This window comes from Ceratina calcarata, unplaced genomic scaffold (assembly GCF_001652005.2).
Source record: "Ceratina calcarata isolate Rehan_Ccalc_2016 unplaced genomic scaffold, ASM165200v1 scaffold71, whole genome shotgun sequence".
Classification (NCBI taxonomy): Eukaryota; Metazoa; Arthropoda; class Insecta; order Hymenoptera; family Apidae; genus Ceratina; species Ceratina calcarata.
In genome coordinates, this window is record NW_017178369.1 from 303,256 (window position 1) to 324,006 (window position 20,751).

General features: G+C 46.6%; 1 protein-coding gene across 17 annotated transcripts in view; it reads left to right on the forward strand.

Annotated features, from left to right (window-relative positions):
- mmd (disintegrin and metalloproteinase domain-containing protein mind-meld) overlaps positions 1–20,751 on the forward strand; it is a 38,041-nt gene that overhangs the window by 13,196 nt on the left and 4,094 nt on the right. For 5 of the 17 annotated variants that reach the window (XM_018033385.2, XM_018033386.2, XM_026817883.1 and 2 more), the window contains 21 exons: positions 5,868–5,918; positions 8,385–8,533; positions 8,793–8,849; positions 8,918–8,997; positions 9,076–9,145; positions 9,304–9,450; positions 10,131–10,334; positions 10,747–10,821; positions 10,970–11,142; positions 11,214–11,383; positions 11,526–11,689; positions 11,843–12,010; positions 12,144–12,448; positions 12,572–12,685; positions 12,741–12,837; positions 12,921–13,016; positions 13,130–13,292; positions 15,751–15,889; positions 17,275–17,433; positions 18,697–18,768; positions 20,370–20,515. In XM_018033385.2, the coding sequence (XP_017888874.1) occupies positions 5,868–5,918; positions 8,385–8,533; positions 8,793–8,849; positions 8,918–8,997; positions 9,076–9,145; positions 9,304–9,450; positions 10,131–10,334; positions 10,747–10,821; positions 10,970–11,142; positions 11,214–11,383; positions 11,526–11,689; positions 11,843–12,010; positions 12,144–12,448; positions 12,572–12,685; positions 12,741–12,837; positions 12,921–13,016; positions 13,130–13,292; positions 15,751–15,889; positions 17,275–17,433; positions 18,697–18,768; positions 20,370–20,515 (2,799 nt within the window). Of the gene's footprint in view, positions 1–5,867; positions 5,919–8,384; positions 8,534–8,792; positions 8,850–8,917; positions 8,998–9,075; positions 9,146–9,303; positions 9,451–10,130; positions 10,335–10,746; positions 10,822–10,969; positions 11,143–11,213; positions 11,384–11,525; positions 11,690–11,842; positions 12,011–12,143; positions 12,449–12,571; positions 12,686–12,740; positions 12,838–12,920; positions 13,017–13,129; positions 13,293–14,396; positions 14,500–15,750; positions 15,890–17,274; positions 17,434–18,696; positions 18,769–20,369; positions 20,516–20,751 lie in introns of all 17 variants that reach the window. The other 12 variants (XM_018033391.2, XM_026817873.1, XM_026817875.1 and 9 more) reach the window with 11 other exon arrangements.

Sequence of the window (20,751 nt, forward strand, 5' to 3'; positions counted from 1 at the left end):
TAAAGCTGTCTAACGAGCGAGATAAAATTAGCTCGATACGAATTCCGTTGGGACGCGTTCCTACGGGGCCGAAACGTCTGGCAATAAATCCGTCGACGTCCGATGATAAAACACGATTCGGGGGGGATCGATCAACCGGTTAGGCGTGCCGTTAAGCGGCCTTTTAGCAAACTAGTAAAGTTCAATAAAACGGGAGAGTGTTCGAGACTCGAACAAAATATACGCCACTCAACGATCACGGGAACTCGCAACTTCTTCGGCCTGCTTTCTTCTTCTTACGGAAACCGGGAATCGATCCGACGGACAGCGAGACGATTACTCGTTGCTGCTTCTTTCCAGTCTCGCTTTAAACGAGCCAGACCCGAAAACAGCGGCAGACACGTGCCCCCGCGTTTACACAGGGCGAAGCGTTAAAATTCTACAAGTATTCACGATTTATTGCATGACTCGTTATCTGTCGATCAATCATATTTTGTTGTACGATTTTTACCGTCGCACGATCTATTATCAGACTCTTTGATAAACAATGAACACTGCTGTACAAACGGCGGAGGCAAAGATGCGTTCGTAAACTGTTCGAAGGGGAAACGACCTCGAAGATACATCCGGGCGAAGCCGAGCCCCAAGTGACGATAAAAATGGTGGGTCAAGTATCGACTCGAACTCTTGGGGAAAAAAAAAACGGATAAAGAAAAAGGAATGACCCGAGTGCTGCCATCGTTTCTTGTGAAAACCGGCAAGGAATCGATCTCGTAAATGGTCAAGCACCGCGAACGTCTACGACGTCGAATCTCTACGAGAGTACGATTGATTACCCTTATTATCTATTACTTGTAAAAAGTTCTCGATCAATGAAGTGACACGATGCTCGACGTCGAACAATATCCGATATCGGGCAGGAGCTTAAAAAGTGAAAACGGGAGGAGAGTTTTGTACGTCCCGCAGCTTTGGACACCTTCCCCTCCCCCCGTGCGATTCGTCAGCGTTGAACTTTTTGCAAAATGAGAATGCTCCTATCTACGTACGATCGTACGAGGCCCGTCGTTAAGAGAAGTGGCCGGCGATGATCTTTGGGTTAAGGGCGACTCGTCGGGAGGGGGAGGAGGAGGTAAATCCGTGGTCGGTTTGCAAGGAGGAGGAGGAGGAGACCGCGGCGAGCGGACCACCGGGGTGCTGGAGGGAAAAGCAATCAATCTTTGAGAGGCAGATGAGTGCAGGAACCTAAAATATAGGGCAACACAAATTTAGTCTGGCTGCCGGTCCACGTCCACGTGTCGACGTGAATGCGCAACCGCCCGGGTTTGTAATCGATATTGCCGACAAGGCACCACGCCCTGCACCTGCGAGATGTGCGGGATATGCAATGGTACCGAACGCTCCGGGATCCCGCCCCCTCTCTCCCCCTCGCCCCAGCCCCTCTTCAACTTCTACCCTCTTGTGTCTATACGCTCTCTCCCCTTCTCGCCCCCATTTTCTTTCCTCGCCAAAGGTCCGCCGTCTCTCTCATTCGCTCTCGGCCTAGTTATCCGGCTCTCCTTCTCCGTCCATCTACTTATCTATTTATCTATCTTTGTCGCGGGGGAGCGACTCCGATCATCTGCGCGGACCGGGATGGAACTCTCGGTTTCCGGCTACCGTCGGTGCACCGGCCGTGATCGATACGTCGGATCGGTATCCCGGTGCGAATCGAACGGACTCGCGAAACTTCTAAATCTAAATTAAATTCGAAATTCCGAACTGTAAATATCGCATACGACAAAGCTGATGACCGGCCGTTATCTGGACGGCAGCGTTCGCAGCCGTCGCGAGGTAGAGAGATCGATACGTCGAATCGGTACGTCGAGATCGAACAGCGAGCCGATATTTTGTCGGAGCGCGGGCGCGGGGGATGAAAATTTAATAAGGGTCGAGCGGGGAAAATATCGGCACACGCCCCATTTACGCGTTTAACGGAAAATTGCAGCCCGTTTTAAAAATACAGGCGCGCGGTTGGTGCCCGGGCTCGCGATTTCGCGCAATCGAATTACACGTCCGAGCTATTTTCGGCTAATGGAAATAAATTATAGACTGCCCACCAGTTACCCCGCTTGATAATGCACCGATTCCGCAGCCACCCTCGATAGTTTCCATATCGAGCGCGTTACATACCCTTCCGAATGCGCCGCTTCCTCGATGCTACTCGAATAACCGTGGAGCCGTTTGCATAAGCGGCTTATGACAAAAATCTCGGTGAACCTAGCGAGATAAACTTTTTAGTGGAAGGATCGTCTGTCCACGGTTTTAGAAATTTGTTATTAAAATACGCTGTAATCGATCGGAAGCACGTTGAGACTCGCGAAAGTGGTTCGCAAGGCGATGGCATCGATGATTTAACACGGCGATGACCCCGCGGCAAAAAATATCTGACCCAATCATCGTGCGTTCGTTAAAACCTGCAAAAAAACGTCGATCGTTTTGTTTACGGGTTCGAAAGGGTCACGGCTCTCCCTCGCTACTTAATTTGTAACTCAAACGTACGGATCGAAGGTGAAAACCTCTAGACGACGCGAAGTATGGAAATTCGTAGCGGGTTCCGTGGGAAAAGGAACACGCCGCATCAAAGCCAGCCGAATAAACATGCAAATAAGTGAATACTTGCCGTCCCAAAGCGGTTTCTTTAAACGGTTCAAGAATTCGATTCCTTCGATACATGTCGTATATCTGTATGATCATTTGAAGTATACGTAAGGGTGTGTCAATTATTATAGCAGTTCCATCGCACGATGTGCGATAAATTCTGTCGATCGTCGCACGAATTATTATGCGAAACGTAGTAAATATGAAATGCAAATCAAAGTGAATCTTATTCTTTGAGCGTACCGTTCCTTTTCGCACGACCGGATCATTATTTACGTATCGAGGATAGAGAGAGAGAGAGAGAGAGAGAGAGTTTGGTGCACGAATCTCTAATTACTAGCAGCGAAATTCCGCGGGCGGAAAACAAAGGGACTCCGGTGAATCGAGCGACGTACGCTTCCCCGATGATGTAATCGAGTTTTTCGTGCTTGTGCGCGAAACGGCGAAATAAAATTTGACAGAGTCTGGCCCCGTTTCGGAAGTAATTCAATTTTTCGGCCGGCGAGCACACAGCCTCTCCGATTCGGATCTCCCGATGGACAAAAAACTTTTTCACAGAATATACATAAACGGGAACTGTCCGAGATCAAAGGCACACCGGCCCCTGGTACATAGAGGTATATAATATGCACGACAACGGCCTTTAGCGTGCTCGAATGTCTCTCGTAATTAGTCGACATCTTTGATAGACCTCCCGATGGAATTTGTTTGCAAAAGTGGAGCCTATCGAGTACGATTCGCTGATCGAGGTCGAGGAAAAGTATCTGCACCCCTAGATGCACCACTCAACCTCTCTTCGCATTCATGCGCAAGTATTAGGATTACTTCTGTCCGGGATTAATAAATTGTAACAGTTAGAAACGAATCCCAGTTTGCACGACAAAAATTGATTCATATTGTATCAATCAATTATTCCTTAACGAGTGGAATTAAAACGAAATTGCATAGGATTTGCATCTGGCAACTGGTGTTACAACTCTTGTTTGAAACAGTTTTCGCTAGGACGAAGGAAAATTTTTTCCAATAAACAATTTTGTTTATTAAATATTGACGCTAGCGAAGAAGTTTTTATACGAAAGTTTATCGCCAATATTTTGACTTTTAAAATTAATACGAACAACAACATGTGCAATCTGTTGGTCATGAGATCATAGGAACCGACACCGTGAGCGAGCGTAGTGTTCATTCTTATACTGTGCCCGGGGTATGTTGTAGCTCTCGCATTTGAGAGCAAGAGGGAGTCTGGGCGCGAAATCGTTAAAACGCCGCGGGCGACGAGAGACGAGCAGGGTTCATCGGCTGCGACGCCCGCTTTTTCCGCGGCCGGGGCCAATTCCTTCTCGGGAGTTAATCGCCCGATGCCACGCACCCGTTTTTTTCCGGAAGCCTCCCGGTGTCGTTTACCACCGAAACGCGTGCGAACCTTTGAATCGTCGCGTTTCTCCATCGTTACAACTGCTTCCCCATTCGTTCCACGATCCTTAAAATTCAGAGTTGCAGATATCATTTCTATCGTTTCACTCATTCCATCCTACTTCAAACGTCGAATGCGTATCTTGCATTGCGTAGAGATCATTATAAATGCACCGACGACATCTTCGTTCGGTGAAACGACGCAGCTGCTACAGTTCCTATTAAATAACAATCGTGTCGGCACGACGCAATCTTGAATGTGTTAACCCCGATGGTCTCGGCCAGTTTTCCCAGCAGATTACAGGAGTTTCGGAACCGTTTAATTTCACCCTGCGAGCATTATACGTCCCGGCGACGTAATACACTTTAAGCGCGTTTCGCTTAACGAGAAAGTTTGCCGTCATTAAGAAAAGCCCGCGACCCGGCCCGGGCACAATGAAACTGATTTAAGACGGAACAATTGCAACGCTGTTCGAGATGGAACGAGTCCGCCGTGTCCACCCAGTAGTAGAACCTGAAACGTATCAGCCAGAGCTTTAGCGGGTCCCTGACCAAATGTTTCAAATGGGACGAAGTAACAGAAGAACGTGACTGATAAAAATTTTGGTGGTAATCAGAAATATTTGAACACAGGTCTGTGTAAATGTTTGAGGTGCAGGGAAGCAGCGTATTGATATTTGAAAGCGTGGAGTAGCGAAGGGAGGTGGGTTCGTGGCTGGGTTGAACGAACGATAACTGGGCGATTAGTTATTAAAGAAGATCGCTGGTAGGAAAACAGAAGTAATTCCGAGAAGAGCGCGTCGATTACCCCCGGCGGAGCGTCTCCAGCTGAAAGTGAACCCTACGGGCTGTGGAGCCCCTATAGAACTGCCCCGTCATTGACTATCATCTATTCGAGACCCTCTTCGCCTCGGGGTTATTTTTCGTATACCAGCCGAGGAGGAACTAGGCCAGTGGAAACCCGAGTCTCTTTATCTGGCCGCGTCCATTTTATGAATTTTATGAAACCCGTGATGACCAAGATGGGAAAAGTTTCGCTTTAACGAAAGTTCGCTCGGAGGATTTTTCAACGGCGACGGCCCGGGCGAAAATCGGGAAACGAACCGGGGAAACGGCGTCGATTACCGGAGGGCTTCGGGTGAAAAAGGGATCAGTCATCGAGTTGGCTCGTTCACGGCGACGTTTCGCAGACGCGGCAATGTGCTAAATGCCACGATTGTACATACGGCACAGAGGAAATCGGCGGAGCGCGATGCTCGCTGATTGGGGTGCAGCGAAACGTGACGCTTCGCGCGAGGAGAAAATACCAAAACGCGTGCTCGGCGTCTTGTTACGGAGTAGTTTTTTTTTTTTTTTGTTTTCAAAACGATCCTACCCTTTCCATTTTCACTGCATTCGAGCATGGTCGACCTTGCATGAACTCGTCCGCGAAACGCATGATCGGCGAAACAACAGTGAGCAACAATTAATGAAAACGCAGGTACGATGCATTTACGAGAAAATCGAATGCTGAAGCATGAAAACCTGAATGCGTATTTCTACGTGTCGCACATATCGTGATCGTTTCGTTTTGCATAAAAATCCGCGGTCTAATGATATTAAGAGTTCCCGGGCGCGTCTCATGGCTCTTCTATCACATATCTTTCCGGGTCGTGTTCGAAACTTTCAGGAAAAGTTTCCGCGCCGTAGAAAATCCCCAGGCAACCGAAAATTCCAAAGGAGGAGGAACAGCTCCTCTCGCAGGAATTCCTGCTTAGGAATTTTCGACGAGCTCCTCGACCGATTTCGTTCTTCGTCGCTGTAGACTAAGCCTTGCGTTTTATGTTTTTCTGTTGCAGAAGCCGACTACACTTTAGATGATTCCTTTTGGAACGAAGAGACTCCTGTTGGTAAGTCTCTCATTTATACAATTTCCTATCCTAATTCGTTGTGTAGACCAGAAGAATATTCTTACACTTGTCTTTTACTCGACAAACTTTTTAATCGAATATAATAAAGTAAGCTGGAGATTCAACGTCCAAAATGCTGTTGCATAATAAATCATCCTCTGATTTCACTCTTCCAATTAAGAATTGGAGTCGGTTTATTATGGAATAAGTCCATTACTCGAATTTGGAACGAACACTCGCTCGGTGTGGGAGCACAATGCCTGAGGAAGCTTCAGTCAAAGTCTCTTTGAGAAAACTCAACGCGACGCGAACAAGGAGAGATACTAATCGTACTTGCACGGAATCAATGTTATCAGGCTCGACGAGAGCGAAAGAGAACGCGTCGCTAACTTGGAACAAAGTCCTTCTAATCAGGAAACGATTCTTTCCCATGCCTGAACTCCCCAGAGTAAACTACTGGACGTGTTCTGCAGTTCCTTTAAATAATTTCATCCCCTGTCTTTACGGGATTCAAAATTACAGAATGGAGAAGAAATGAAAAATTGTTTCATATGAAAAGTAGAAGAAAACTGAAGTCTCGTCTATCCGATCGGTTCTGCGTAACAGTTTTAAATGAATCGCTGCTTCTGAAACATGGCCCGGTTGATTGATACTCGAAAAATGTTGAGACGCGCTCGATGCATAAATCTTGCAGGATGATTGAAGGGCTGGGTGTCTCTTGGACGGGAAGACAGGCAAAGGGAAGCGGGACAGGAGCCGCATTGCAGCAGTTGCAGGGAGCTCGATCTGCGGTTACATCTAGTTCTCGGCGCGAATGGTTTATTGTTAAGTCAACAGCGGTGATTGGGTGGAAACGCGAAACTTAAATTGGGTTCAATTTTAGACGAGGGGACAATGCGTCGCGGCCCGAAATCCCCTAAATCAGCGATGAGCGAACTCGTTCCTGTGATTTCGATCGCACGCTATGAATAAGCGATTTCCATCGATTCCACGGGTACGCGCGAACCAATCCGAGTCTGTTTGCTACCTGCATCGATCAATTGTTACGCTGCTGCTCCACCTCTGTTAAAATGATTTTAATCGAGTAACGCGGGACGACGGATAGAAATGTTTTCAAAATCAATAGATCGGAACAATGATTACTGCTCTGTATACATTATCAGTTTTGTGTATTCATTAAATGCAGATGCAATGGTATTCTGGACGCTGAAAGTTCCCGTGTCTTCCGTCGTATTTTATATAACAAAACTTTCGTCGGAATCGATCGACGATTGTTCCATGTGAAACGAGGGTGACGATTTGCAAATACCTCGGCAAGAGTCGGGGAACGAACGGGTAAAGGATTTCTCGTTCGGTCTGTAAAAAGTGTATCTGAATTGCAAAGCGTCGGAAATTCCGGGAAATTAATATTCATACCGGTATTTAATTACACGTGTACCGAGGTATAGGCGTGGCAGATGTTCGAAAAGTAAATCCGCGCGAATTCCGTCGCCGCGTAATAGCCTGTCGCGTCGTTTGAATTAATCACGATTCCGTGGCCCGTCGACGACGGCGACGGCGACGTTTCCACGTTCAGCGACACAATAAACGAACCCGTCAACGTGACAAACCCAACGTGGACGGAGCCAACTTAATCGGTCGGTAATCTCGGGCCTCTGGAAATTCAATTTACGAATCCACCGCCTCCTGGCTCGTCAGAGAAAAAACTCTTTGGCAACGGAAACGCGGCCGTGCCTCGCCTACCGAATTTTTTCGAAAAACCCATTACGGCGAGTCAGTAAAATTGTTTACCGATTCGTTTCTGGCGTAAACGAGGAGAAGTACGATGCATCTTTTAATCTGGATTTTATTATCTAAATGGACACCGGAAACTGGGGCCTAGTCGGGAATCGACGCATGCATATTCATTCGATCGGTTTAATTGAATTTTAGCTGGATACCGAGAGATCAGCATAACCGCAATCGTTGACGCATCGCAGGCGTCTTGGCTAAACGGTACCTCAACAGGTGTTACAGATAGGCGCGCGTTAAACCCTTTTTTTTTTTCGAAAGTGAGAACGAAATTTCAGCCGAGTGGCAATCTCGGCCGGGATAATGGAAAGAGAACGCGGCGAGACAACCGCGAAATATAATTGAACCGAAAATAAGGTACGGAGCCGAGACGGCGAGGCGGTCGATCGGAGTGCCACGTTAATTAGTCGGTAATCGCGATAATTCATTAACGACGTCTCGAAAACGCGGCAACGTAATTATCCGTACACTTAATCATCGAATGGGTAGGGTTAAATCGGGCAAAAGCCCCGGACACTCGATGAGAGGGTAAACCAGATACCTGCCTACGTTCGAGGAGCCCCTTCAACGATTATCTCCGGTGACTGTTTCGAAAAGAGACTCCTGCCAACGTCGTCGTCGTCGTCGTCGTCGTCCTGCCCAATTATAACTGCGAACGGGTGAAATTAATTGCAGGTGAAGTCGAACGTCTACTACGAGAGTATCGACAGAACGAAGAGCTAGTAAAAAATATCGGGACTAATTTCTATCAGATCATCTATCCGGTACAATTACGGCATCACGAGAAACTGGGGATATCCACGAGAGAAGTGAGCGTGTCCAAGGTAATTGACCCTTTCACCCCGCGACGGACACCCCCGTTCACAACTTCCGAACACTGACGAATTCTAGCGACACGATCGAACCGATAAGAGTCCTAATAAAATTCTGATTAACGGCGAAAAAAAACAGAAACAATTTTAATTAAAATGTTTCAGTGGTCGAGTCATACTCGAACGTGCGCGTAGAGTGTTCCAAGGCTCGAACGGGGTGTACTTTAAAAGATATCGGGCTTTCTAATGAAATAACTTTGTGACGTTTTAGTTTCCTCAAAGAGGATACGGAGAGGGTGGATATCAGAACGGCAGAGGCAGAATGAGAGTAAGCTACCGAGTCGTCGGTTTTGTTTAGCGCGATTAACGAGACGAGTTTTCCGTTTCGATTTTCAGACGGGGAGACATTTTCATCGGACGTCCCTTTTGATCAAGGCCTTTAATCATAAATTTCGCCTAGATTTAGAATTAAATACGTAAGTGTCCGAAAGCTTAACCGGTTCTCTAAGTATTTTCGTTCGACCACGAAACAGCATCGATTCTGTCTGTTTCAGGCAACTTTTAGCTCCGAATCTCATGCAAAAAGACTTTTTAGCCAAAGGCGCGGAGCAACATTTTAAGCAGGTAATAAAGTCCTGCTCGATTTCCAACTAAAATTGTTCGAAGCGCGTTTTAAACAACGACACACCACGATAAAAAAAAACTGCGGACTTTTGTATGCAAAAGAATGCATAAAATCCGTAGGTCAGCAAAGATATAAGGCGTATGTTCTCTGTTCGCAGGACATAGAACACTGCTACTATCACGGTACGGTGAAAGATTATCCAGGAGCTAGCGCTGCTTTTCACACGTGTAACGGTCTCAGCGGTGTCATTCATTTAGGCAACGAGACGTTCGTCATTCATCCATTTTACGGCGGCGATCTGTCGGTCAGTTTTTGTTTTCTCTCTACATGAAAATCAAACAACCCGTTTACCGAACGAAACGTTAGCCATAGAAGCGATTGATAAGACGTAAGCCGGCAGGTTTTCTCATCCCGGAAAACATAATTTGTCGCTGTACGGCTGGGAGAACACGGGGTGGGAATATCCGTGATGGTACGTGGGGGCAATGTTTGACTGGATCTCGTGAAGCGGGTGTTTCAGGGATGGCAAACACGTCGGGGCACTCGGTCCGGTTTCGTTAGCGCGCGCAGACGAAGCGAGAGGATCGAGTTAAGCCCCTATCAACCCCGGGCCCGGGCTCGTAAACGAGTGATCGGCTGACAGCGCGCCGAATTCACCGGCTCCTTGTTTTCGCTCACCCCCGTCTTACGAGCGGTGATAAAAAAAAAAGATCTGACTGATTTTCCAACTAACGCCGTCGCGATCGGAAGATCACGTTCGATCTTAGAAAAAAATCGTGGTGCACATGGGGTGTGCGGGGAGGCGCGATTCGTAAACACGGGTGGAATACCAATTAACCGAGGGAAAAGTGATAGTAGGTCATACTTGTGGGAGTGCGAGGAGAACAAAAAGGCAGCCGGCTAAATCGAATAGAACGGAACGGGTGGTTAAAAGGCGGGCAGCCTGCTCGGAGAATGTTAACTATATGCAGACCTCTCTTTTAGCAGAAACATCCTCACGTTATATTTGAAGCTCGAACAAAGGCTAACAAAGGCTGCGCTAACTCGGGGAATCTTGAGTGGCGTCTAAAGAACCGCCGGCAGAAGCATGTTCTGGGGCTATCGGAGACCACTTCCGATCGATACAAGAGAGACGTCCGTGAATCAACCAAATACATCGAAACTGCCATCATTATCGATAAGGCTATGGTACGATTTTCCTTTTTACTTCTGTCCCCTTTCGCGTTCCCTCCGAGAGCCAAGACACACCGTGTCCTCCACATCGTACGATTTCATCAGTTTTTTAAACAAACCCGGTTTACTAAAATCGTCTTCCCGTACGGAGTCGATTAAACGAAGTTCTTACGACGTTCCTATTCTTTTCGATTTGTCTTTCCTTCCCCATCACGGAAGATCACTTAAAACAGGGAGAACGACTCGCCCTACGAGGGAGCGAGACCCGATCGTAATCTTTGAAAGAACGTGCGATCGCGTCGTTTCGAGTTTTTCCAGTCGTACGATAATCGTTATCGCGTTAATAGTCGTAAATAAGAAGTGAGAAATCGATGGGAGGGCGACGGTATCTGTCGATCTCTTTTCTTATTTCATTTTCCTCGAACAGTTCGAGAAGAGGAACGGTAGCACCAGAGCGGAGGTTGTTCACGATGCCATCCAAGTCGCCAATATCGCGGATATGGTGAGCATCGACTTACGTCGACGATCACGTAACGTTCGTCTAATATAGTTTCGTATTTACGTACTCGTATTATATTCACTTTATAAACTTGTACGTATGAACTTTGAACGTCAGAATGGTCACGTACAATCGTCTATTTTTTCTCTAGTACTTCCGCACGTTAAGCACTAGAGTGTCCGTCATATACATCGAAACCTGGCAGGGTATGAACCAGGCTGACATCAGCTCGGGCATGGAGATCGAGTATGCCTTACAAAAGCTGAACGATTACGTGATGCGTAAGATGTTTCACATTTCCCACGACACCACCCAACTGCTCACGTGAGCGTTCATTTTACTCACCGACTTATATCGACGAGGATAGATTTTTCAACGTCGATTCTCGTTCGCAGGGGTCAAACGTTCTCGGGTGGAGAGTCCGGGATGGCCGTGCCCGGTACCATCTGTAAACAGAAATCAGTAGGGATCAGCGTCGATTTGAATCCTTACGAGCTTCATCTGTTAGCCGGGACGATGGCACACATGATCGGGCACAATCTCGGCATGAGCCACGACGACGGAAGTCAGTGTCGAACTCGATTAAAAATAGATTAGACCGTGGATTTTATACGTTCACGAGAGAATCGAATCGAACAATTCACGGTTTAATGACAAGTTGACGATAGCGTAATCGATTCGGTAGCTTGCGATTTTATTGTTCCCAGGGAGCGAGTGTATCTGCCGGGAATGGCACGGGTGTATCATGGCCCAATCGATCGTCGGATTGGAGAACGTTCAACCGTACACGTTCTCCGAGTGCAGTAAAAACGATTACATCGAGGTGTTGAGAACCGGGAACGGTAACTGCCTCTTAAATAAACCGAACGAAGTAAGAGACTCGGCATCGAACCTGTTTTACGAGCCACCAAACTGCGATACCGTTCGGATTGACGAGAGATTTCGCAAGAGTAATCTTACGCGATCTGGGCGGTAGCGTGAGTCAGTCAACCGATGCATTTTTCACGATTCGTTTGTTCGCCAGGTCGAGCTTAGACAAAAATGCGGAAACAAGGTGATCGACGAGGGAGAGCAATGTGATTGCGGTACGATGGACGAATGCCAGCAGTTGGATCCGTGCTGCGACCCCATCACCTGCAGGCTGACTAGGGAGGCTGAATGTGCTACCGGGCCCTGCTGCAGCGACTGCAAGGTAAAATCAACTAATTCAAAGCGCTGAGAGACGAACGGTGTACCGCTTCTCGTACATTTCAAATAAAGTTTTTAACGATAGCCGATAATTTGCACACGAAATTTGAAAAGGAATATGGGATTTGTGAGAACAGTTGGTGGCGCGAGGCGTGGAGTGCCGGGAGTCTTCGAACGAGTGCGATCTGCCGGAAGTGTGCACCGGGGAGACGGGCCAGTGTCCGATGGACGTTTACAAGAAGAACGGTAGCCCGTGCGCGAACAATGCCGGCTACTGTTTCAACGGCGTTTGCCCGGCGTTAGACTTGCAGTGCGAGCAAATATGGGGATACGGAGGGATCGCCGCGGACAAGGAGTGCTTCGAACAGTTTAACTCGAAGGGTTCCCTGAACGGGCACTGCGGGACTGACTCCTCCGGCCACTACATCAAATGCGAGCGAGAGTGAGTAAACTTGGAAAGTCCTTCAGTTCAGTTGCTCAAAACGCGGGTCGCAACATTTTCGTTTCGTTCGATTTCCTATACATATACACAAATAAATGAAAGCGTATGATCGCCTGTCGTTAGGAACGTTCATTGCGGATCGCTGCAGTGTCAACGGGGTGCCAAGCAGCCGGCAGTCGAAGGGATAGACCACTCGAGAACCATAATTTCGATAAAGGGAAAGGAATACGAGTGCAAGTGAGCGAATCTTCACATTGATCGTTGAAACGTTTCACGAATACGTAAAAATCAGACGTCTGTTGTTAAGGTCCACAGCTGGGAAGGTGGAGGGTTCAGAGCTACCGGGCATGGGGCTGGTTCACGACGGAACCTCCTGCGGAAATAACTCGGTAAGCGTGTATCCCCGTTCGAGCTAGCAACGAGACTGTTCATGTCTCGATCTGTATCATCATACGAGACGATTTCGTTTCAGATTTGCGTGAACCAGACCTGCATAAATCGCTTTCCGCTGATAGACAAGGAGAGGTGCCCGAGCAACCGCGACAACAACGAGTGCTCGGGGCACGGCGTGAGTACGCTTCGAGTTCGATGCTACCCCCGCTCGACGATTTCGGGGATAGCAGAGCTATCGTTCCGTGACTCGACGATAAAGGGAGTTCAGAGAGAACGCGATTGTTGCAGGTATGCACAAACATGAACAAGTGCTATTGCGAACTGGGCTGGAGCGGTCCGGACTGCTCGATTCAGCAGGACATCCCGACTCTCCCGCCGACGACGCCGAGAAGCGAGGCAGCCGATAAAAATGGTACTAATCCTAAGATGGTGAAGAAAGAGACCCCCTACGGTGAGTTGCGATTCGTAAAAGTGAATATAAAAAACGATGTAGACTAATTAAAATTTCGCGAGAACGAAAACTGAATTAAAATCGCGACAGCGAACACGTAGAATAAGAGCAATACCAGACACGTCCGGGCTGTTAGTAAAATAAACGATGTTATTACATAGTCACAGACTGCTCATCTCTGTTAGTAGCTGTTCGGCTAAACGCGTGGATCGGAGAAACTCGGAATGTAACTATGAATACACGAGTCGATTACTGGGCCCGGTGGACGACTAATAATTTATATGCTACGCGAAAAACAAAAAACCGACGAGATAAAATCGAGTCGAACGAAGTTTGAAACGATAACGAAGAGATACCGCGATCTCGGAGTTTCTGGATCGTCTAGATTCTAGATACCTCAATTCACGATAAGACGAAGACTCGTCCCTTATGTACTAGTTCAAATTATTTGGGGCCATACCATCAGCTGTGCACATAAAATTCGACGCCTCCCCTGTATATATACATATATGTACACACCGAGCTGCGTGCACATATATAGATATATAGAACTCGGGCTGATAAGCTTACTCGATTACACTCTTACTCGATTACACTTTCCACTCGAGGGAGAGAAAGGAAACGATCTTGGCTAGTCACAAGTGAACGGTTCCGCAAACGGCAAACGGCTTTTAAACCACGTGAGTGTGGAGATCCTTATCGCGGACACCCTTGTTATTCTTCCCCACTTTTCCGTCGGCTCGACGAGCCTTCGTTCAGAAGAGTTAGCCTCGGGACTGACCGAAATCGATCGAAGACGACGAATCGCGATCCGGTTGTTGCCGGTGCATACGAAACGTCCTTTTCTCTTTTAAATCTTAATTTCCTGATCTACGATACTCCTTCGTCTATTGAATGTGGAATAAATTAATTGAAAATAACTCGTGTCTCGTTGGAGTGATCGACGAACCACTTTGACGTTCGGACGTTCCTTTCTCTGCGACTCGTCCACAGAATTCTGACTCGACGATTTTAGAGTAACGTCTTCAGGGATCTCCGCGGCGATTATCATTATACTTAAAACCGACGAACGCCGTAGATTACAGGATGTGATGGTCGTTTCAGAAACACGTAACAACACTCTTAGCACCGGGATACTGGTATTAATACTGGTGGGTGTGGTCAAAGCAGTCTTCATTTGTTTTGCACTATGCGCCGTTTGCTACAGGTACAGTAGCAAAATCGAAGGAAAGATTTTAAAAAGTGGGCTCGACCTACGCATACCTTTGTCGTGTCGTGTTGTCAAAGTGTATACGTGTATATCGTTTCGTGGCTAGCTGGATTGATAACAGGCATCGCACGCGGCCGTAAACTGCTCTCATATATGATATATTGATTCGTCTTAATCTATATTATATCGGTGTTCGTTATGATACACGTGACCATGCGTACGTCTCATATATGTATATTAATTATACTACTGTTTCTTCGATGGTGTGCTCTGTATGTGCTCGTGCTCGCATAGTGACTATGCTGCACGAGCGGAGGGATCTACATCTCCACTTGGTCTCGCACGCCAACAAACCGTCGCACACGTTTTGCTGCTTCGTTTCACAATTTTTCGATGACCGACTCCTTCCTCGTGAAAAATTGTGACCCAGTGTAAAAGAACGCAGACCGCGATACAGTGATCGGTAACGTTATGTTGGAGTGCGATATCTAACACATGATCCACTACAACGCCAATGTGCCAGCTGCTTGTATGCCCTATAAAAGCATGAATAAGGCTGAATTAGCGAAGAAACGAAACGAAACGTCGCCCTGACAAAAAAAAAGAAAAGAAAAGAAAAGAAGTAAACTTCTGGGATTAGACCGACCAGGCAATTGAATCATGATAAATCAGGCCATGATCGTGTCTTCGTCGACGCCGATCGAGCTAATTGACGAACGAGACCACCGTCGCTCTGTCTATTCAGAGAAACCAGTGGTGGGCACGTCCAGGGAAAGATCAGTAAAAGGATTTCGATCAAAATTCATCGATATACAAAACGAATCGATAAGAACAGCGGACGATCTAACATTTTCTCGTCAATGGAATCGTTGAACTCGTTTTAGATGGTAAACGCGTATCGACTCGTTCGGTATATATAATTCCCCATCGAATGCTCGCCACTGTGCAATCAGAATGCGATCGATCAAAGAAACACACGATGGTGTGTATACTAAACGACGAAACCTACTATGTCTATGTATATGTGCTGATTCTGGCTTCTCTGTTTCTTGTCTGTTTCTGTCTGTCACTGTCATCTCTGTCTGTCTGCATGCTGTGGGACGCTCGGAACTACCGGAAACGATGGTATACTCGAATCTTATTGACCACCACCCAACGACCCGTTTACGTAAATTTTGCAATTAAAAAAAAAAAAAATAATAAAAACCAACCAAATGCAACGTAACCGAACACGTCTGATCGTCACAGAGAACTACCACGGCTCTAACACTGTATTTTTAGTTGGTGTGCTCATGTCGGTGGTAGGGGGTGTTTTCATAGTATTTGCTCTGATGGCTCTCTGCTACAGGTCAGTCGTAGTACATAAAAACTACTCCCTCTGTCTCAGGTTAGTGTGCAGATACATACACGTAGACATTTTTTTGTCATGCGTATATATATTATATATATGCACATATATATGTATGTCTCTATCTATCTCTCTCATTCGATTACGAGTCACACGCGTCGTACATATATATTTACATGTATATCTTTTAGTATCCGTATTTATTATTACTGTCTCTCTCTTTTTTCGCTTACTACTACTCTACTACTACTACTACTGTACTACTACTACTACTCTACTACTACTAACTACTACTACTACTACTACTACTACTTTACGTGTACTTTCCGTACGTTTATTTTTTTTATCGAGTCACTTTTACTCTGTCTCTCTGTGTACTGTGTATCGATTCTACGCTGCGCATAATCTGCAATACTCGCCACGAATAACGTGTATCTGCTTATTATTTGGCCGTCGCAACGAACAGATCTCACGTCCCAATTACCTCGTTCAAAGGGAAACGATGTGTATCGCCCTGATCGTTGCCACGATGCTGACCAGCTTCAAACAATTACTTTAATCGCTTTCGCATATTTAATTGGCTACGCGTATAGCAATTATAAAATGGCTTTCCTAATTACCGATCCGTGACCGACGTCTGCGTCACGGCGTCTGCCGGTTGGTCACGAGGATAGATCTAAAGATCAGACGGAACCGTGAACGAAGTCTGAGGTCAGTCACGGAACGACTAGAATCTGAACAGCAGCTGTTGCGAAAATTTGGAGGAACTATCGATGACATTGGTTGCGTACTCTCTCTCGATTCTCTCAGGATCACAACTGTTCCTTCTTGGTTGATTTTGAGCAATTGATATTAGCAATGGAAGGCGATGCCACGCGCGGTGTGGTTCTAAGGCCAGCTGTACCATTATGGTTATTCGTTTCCGTTTTTATTACTGCATGGGCTCCCCGTACAAGCCTCTTAGATGCGCCAGCTTCGCTAGCTTCGAATCACCATTATGTTTAATTAAAAGGATCCAGGTTGAACGTATTCGTCGACGATTCATCGAAAGACATGCGTTCAGCTGTGAACCGAGATTAGCCGATTAGAGCATGCGATTAAGCTTTCTAAGGGAGTCGACTCTACCACGGTTCAATCCTGACGATAACGTTTCACCGTCATCGTACATCGTCGTTAGACCACGGACGCAAATACATTTTACGACCGAACCAATGCATATTTGTACAACGTAAAAATCCGCGGTCTAATCGTCATACATATCGTATCAGATTCGGCGAAAAAGCGTCACTGAACACGCGACGCGAGAGAGAAAAAGGAACATGAAGGAAAATCGTTCTCCCTGCAGCACTTGCATGCCGCTTAATTATCGATGTCCGCGTGGAACGCGCACTCCGCATATCTCGTAATCGAGTTATTTCTCGCAGAAGGAAGAGCACCATTCAGAAGTACGAGCAGCCGTACGTGAAGAAGCCGCCGCAGAGGAGTTATAGCGGCGTGTCCAGTAACCACCACCCGGAGCACGCCGCCGTCCTCGACAACGTTAACACGAAGATCCTCAACTTCAGACCCATGCCTAATTGCAGGTACGACGATCATTTACCAACGCTTCTGATCATAGAGTCCGAACGATCTTACCGCCAGACCGCGGATTCGCTTGCAACGAGAATTTAAACAGAAAGTCACCTTCGTACGGATGCATTCTGCACCCTCTCCGTCGACTCCGCGGTCTGGTCGCCACGCTCCCTGCCGCGTTTAGGTCTTAGATTCGGTCTCGCGTTAGCCACAAGCTTTCGTCGTGCGACAAAACCTGTCTCTCGGTCCCAAAAGTGCGCTCGAGAAATACTTGCTTACTGCTTCGATGGGTAAACGAGAGACGAGGTTCCGATGATCCTCGAGTCATAGAACGATTCACCTGTTGGAACAACGCTTATCAGAATACAGACTATACATGTATAGGGAACGACCCCTGCAATTAGCGTTTGAAAAAGGATCCATCAACGATCGCCAAAGACACGTTCTCGCTTCTACTTATTACGTATTGGTTCTTGGCATTAATGTTTGCGAATCACACGATATCTCATGATCACACGTGCCATTCCATCTACAATCATTCTCCCATCGCTTCGTTGAGAAAGAGGAGAGATCCCCTGTTCACGAGCGAGGTTCCTTCGCAGATAGACGACTGAATTTTAGCAATAGATCCACCACGATTGTCTTGAATAAATCGATTCTAACGAATTATAGTTCGCGTGCGAAGCATATTTGAAGAGCTCGCGACGCGAGGAAAATCGTGAGACTCGTGAACAGGAATATACGTATGTAGTGCGCCCGCGGTTCGATACTCGCGTCTCGATATGCCGTAATCTTTCTCGAGGAGGAATTCTCGGTTCTCAAAGCGACGACAAGGAATTCCTTTAATATCGCGCGATATCGATATCGGGAAAAGTCCTCGGACAAAGTTTGCGCGGAGATTTTCGCCTTAGCATAGAAATAAGTCGGAATATACGTCGCTACGCAACACACCCTCTCTTCAAAAGCGAGATTTCTTATCGACTCATTTCTCTACTTCCGTTCCGCGCATCAAAGAGGCGCCTCGTCGTCGATGAGAGTTTCCTACACACCTTTAACCCTTTGTGGTCGTTTCTGGCCGCGCTCCGGTTTTGTTCAAACGATCGTCCGAGTCCGACACGTTCGAGACTGTTTCAAAACCTATCAGTCTCGAACGTGATCTCGTCGGAACAGAAATTAATCAGACAGTTCCTCTGGCTAGTCTCAGATCGGAGGACCACAAGGGGTTAAACTCGTGGTAAAATACCCGCGGCATGCCTATATTAGTATATTTCTAGCCGCGGCGAGGCCCAGCGCGTGGTGTTTCGAGCCCCGAATAACGTCGCCACCGCGGACGGGCCAAGAGTCAAGTAAGTCTCATGTGTCTCGCCGTTACCTCACACAACATTATAGATTTTCCGATGATCTTCGACTCGTACACACGGCCAGTCACACCCTCGTCGAGTCTCAGGACATCTCTCGATCATTTCGTACTTTCGTCCGTCGATCGTTCATGAAACTATTTCAACTCATTTGTACATCACGTTCGACGACATGTCCTAAGATTTGCCAGCGGGGGTGTACACTCCTGCGAATCGATAAGTTTCATTCTTGCGACGATAACAGGCAAAGAGAAGGAGAAACGCTATGATCGCGTGGCGAGATAACTCCCGAGCATGCGAGTTTGCATCGCGCTCACGTGCTACGCTCGACCACGCGGACGCGAGATTAAAGGAACCCCTCGGAAAATAATTATTAACAATGACCGAAGGCTACGCGCGAACGTACATTTATCAAACGCTTCTTATCGATACTGTTCCAATCCTGTTGCCGTGTCAATCAACAATTTCTTGCCAGGAGACGAGAATACTTATTGCCAATTGTCCTTGGGAAAGAATCACGCGCGATTCATGTTCATTTTTCCGTTATCGACGCCTACACGGAATCATCGTACCTCCCCCACCATACATGTACAAATCTCTTACGCTCCAAGTAGAGATCGAAGCAAGATGCATGCCTATTATATTATACACGCCCACGTCTTTTCACTATCGGCACCTGCATGAATCTTTCTTTTACCAGCGAGACCCGCACAAAGTATGCACTCGTCGATTTCCACTGCGAGATCTGCACCGAGCATGCTTTCAGCCCACGCATAGAGAACCCTTGCACCCTCGACCCTCGAACTACGAACGAGATTTTTCAACGACTCGCCTATGAGAATCACTATTGATACCGTTCTGATCTATCTATTGAAACTACTAGTTGGATGCAACGGCAAATTGAACATAGGAGAGACGACGATTTCATTTGTACGACACTTATTAAAAAAGTGTATGCCAAAAGATTTGGAGTTCGAGGGTGAAAACGTTTACAGTCCGAGGGTTAATTAAGAAAGGGAATACCGTCACGTATGCTCGGGTTGTAATTAGTTTACGAATATAAAAAGTATCGTCGAGATTATAACCGGAGCCAAAGGAAGAGGGAAGGAAAGGAAGGAGCGGCGCAGCGCGTTTATATTCGTGTCACGTTTTAATTGGTAGCTTGATTAAAAGTGAGGCACGAACACGAACGTGACTGCACCCGGGGTTTCAACAGAGACCCTTTTTTTTTCCACGAAACGAGTTTCAGCACGACACACCGTTCGAGACTTGACGTTCAAAGAAAATAGACGTACCCCCCTTCAGAATTCTCACGATTTACGCAAAACCATACAATCGGAATCGCAATTGTAATTAATTGTATAGTACGATCGATGAGAGTTTCGATCAGACGAAAAACAGTGCGATTTGTATCAAAATTCCAAATGAGAAACGAGTCATTTGTTTTATTGAGAATATCCTCGTCGAAGTGGTTGATGCAATTGAACACGACTTACGAAGGAGGGTGTACTCGCGTATGAACGTTTCGTCTGAAACCACCTTACGACTGTTTCATGAAATCGTTTTCGTTTTTGCAACGACATTTTCAGGGATCATAAACCGCAGTTGAAGAGGCTCAGCGAGGAGGACGGCGGTACGGGAGTGGAGGAGGTCGTTTCCTTCATCGACGTTCAGCCGAACAATCTAGCAAAGTTACCCGAGAAGAAGGGAATTTTAAAGAAACACGCCGATTACGGTATTCCAAGACTGATAATAATCATTAAAAGTTCCGAAGCTTTGCATCGATCGATCAAAATCTAGGAATATTGCTTGAATCCATGAAATGAATTGAGCTCGTTCGCGTGAAACGACGTCCGATGTACGTTAAAGATGTATTGACTATGCAGTCAATTCAAAAAGTTTATTTAACTTTTTATACAGAAGTTCTAGGCACAAAAATGCATTAAATAAAAGTTGTTTTTCTTCTAATTT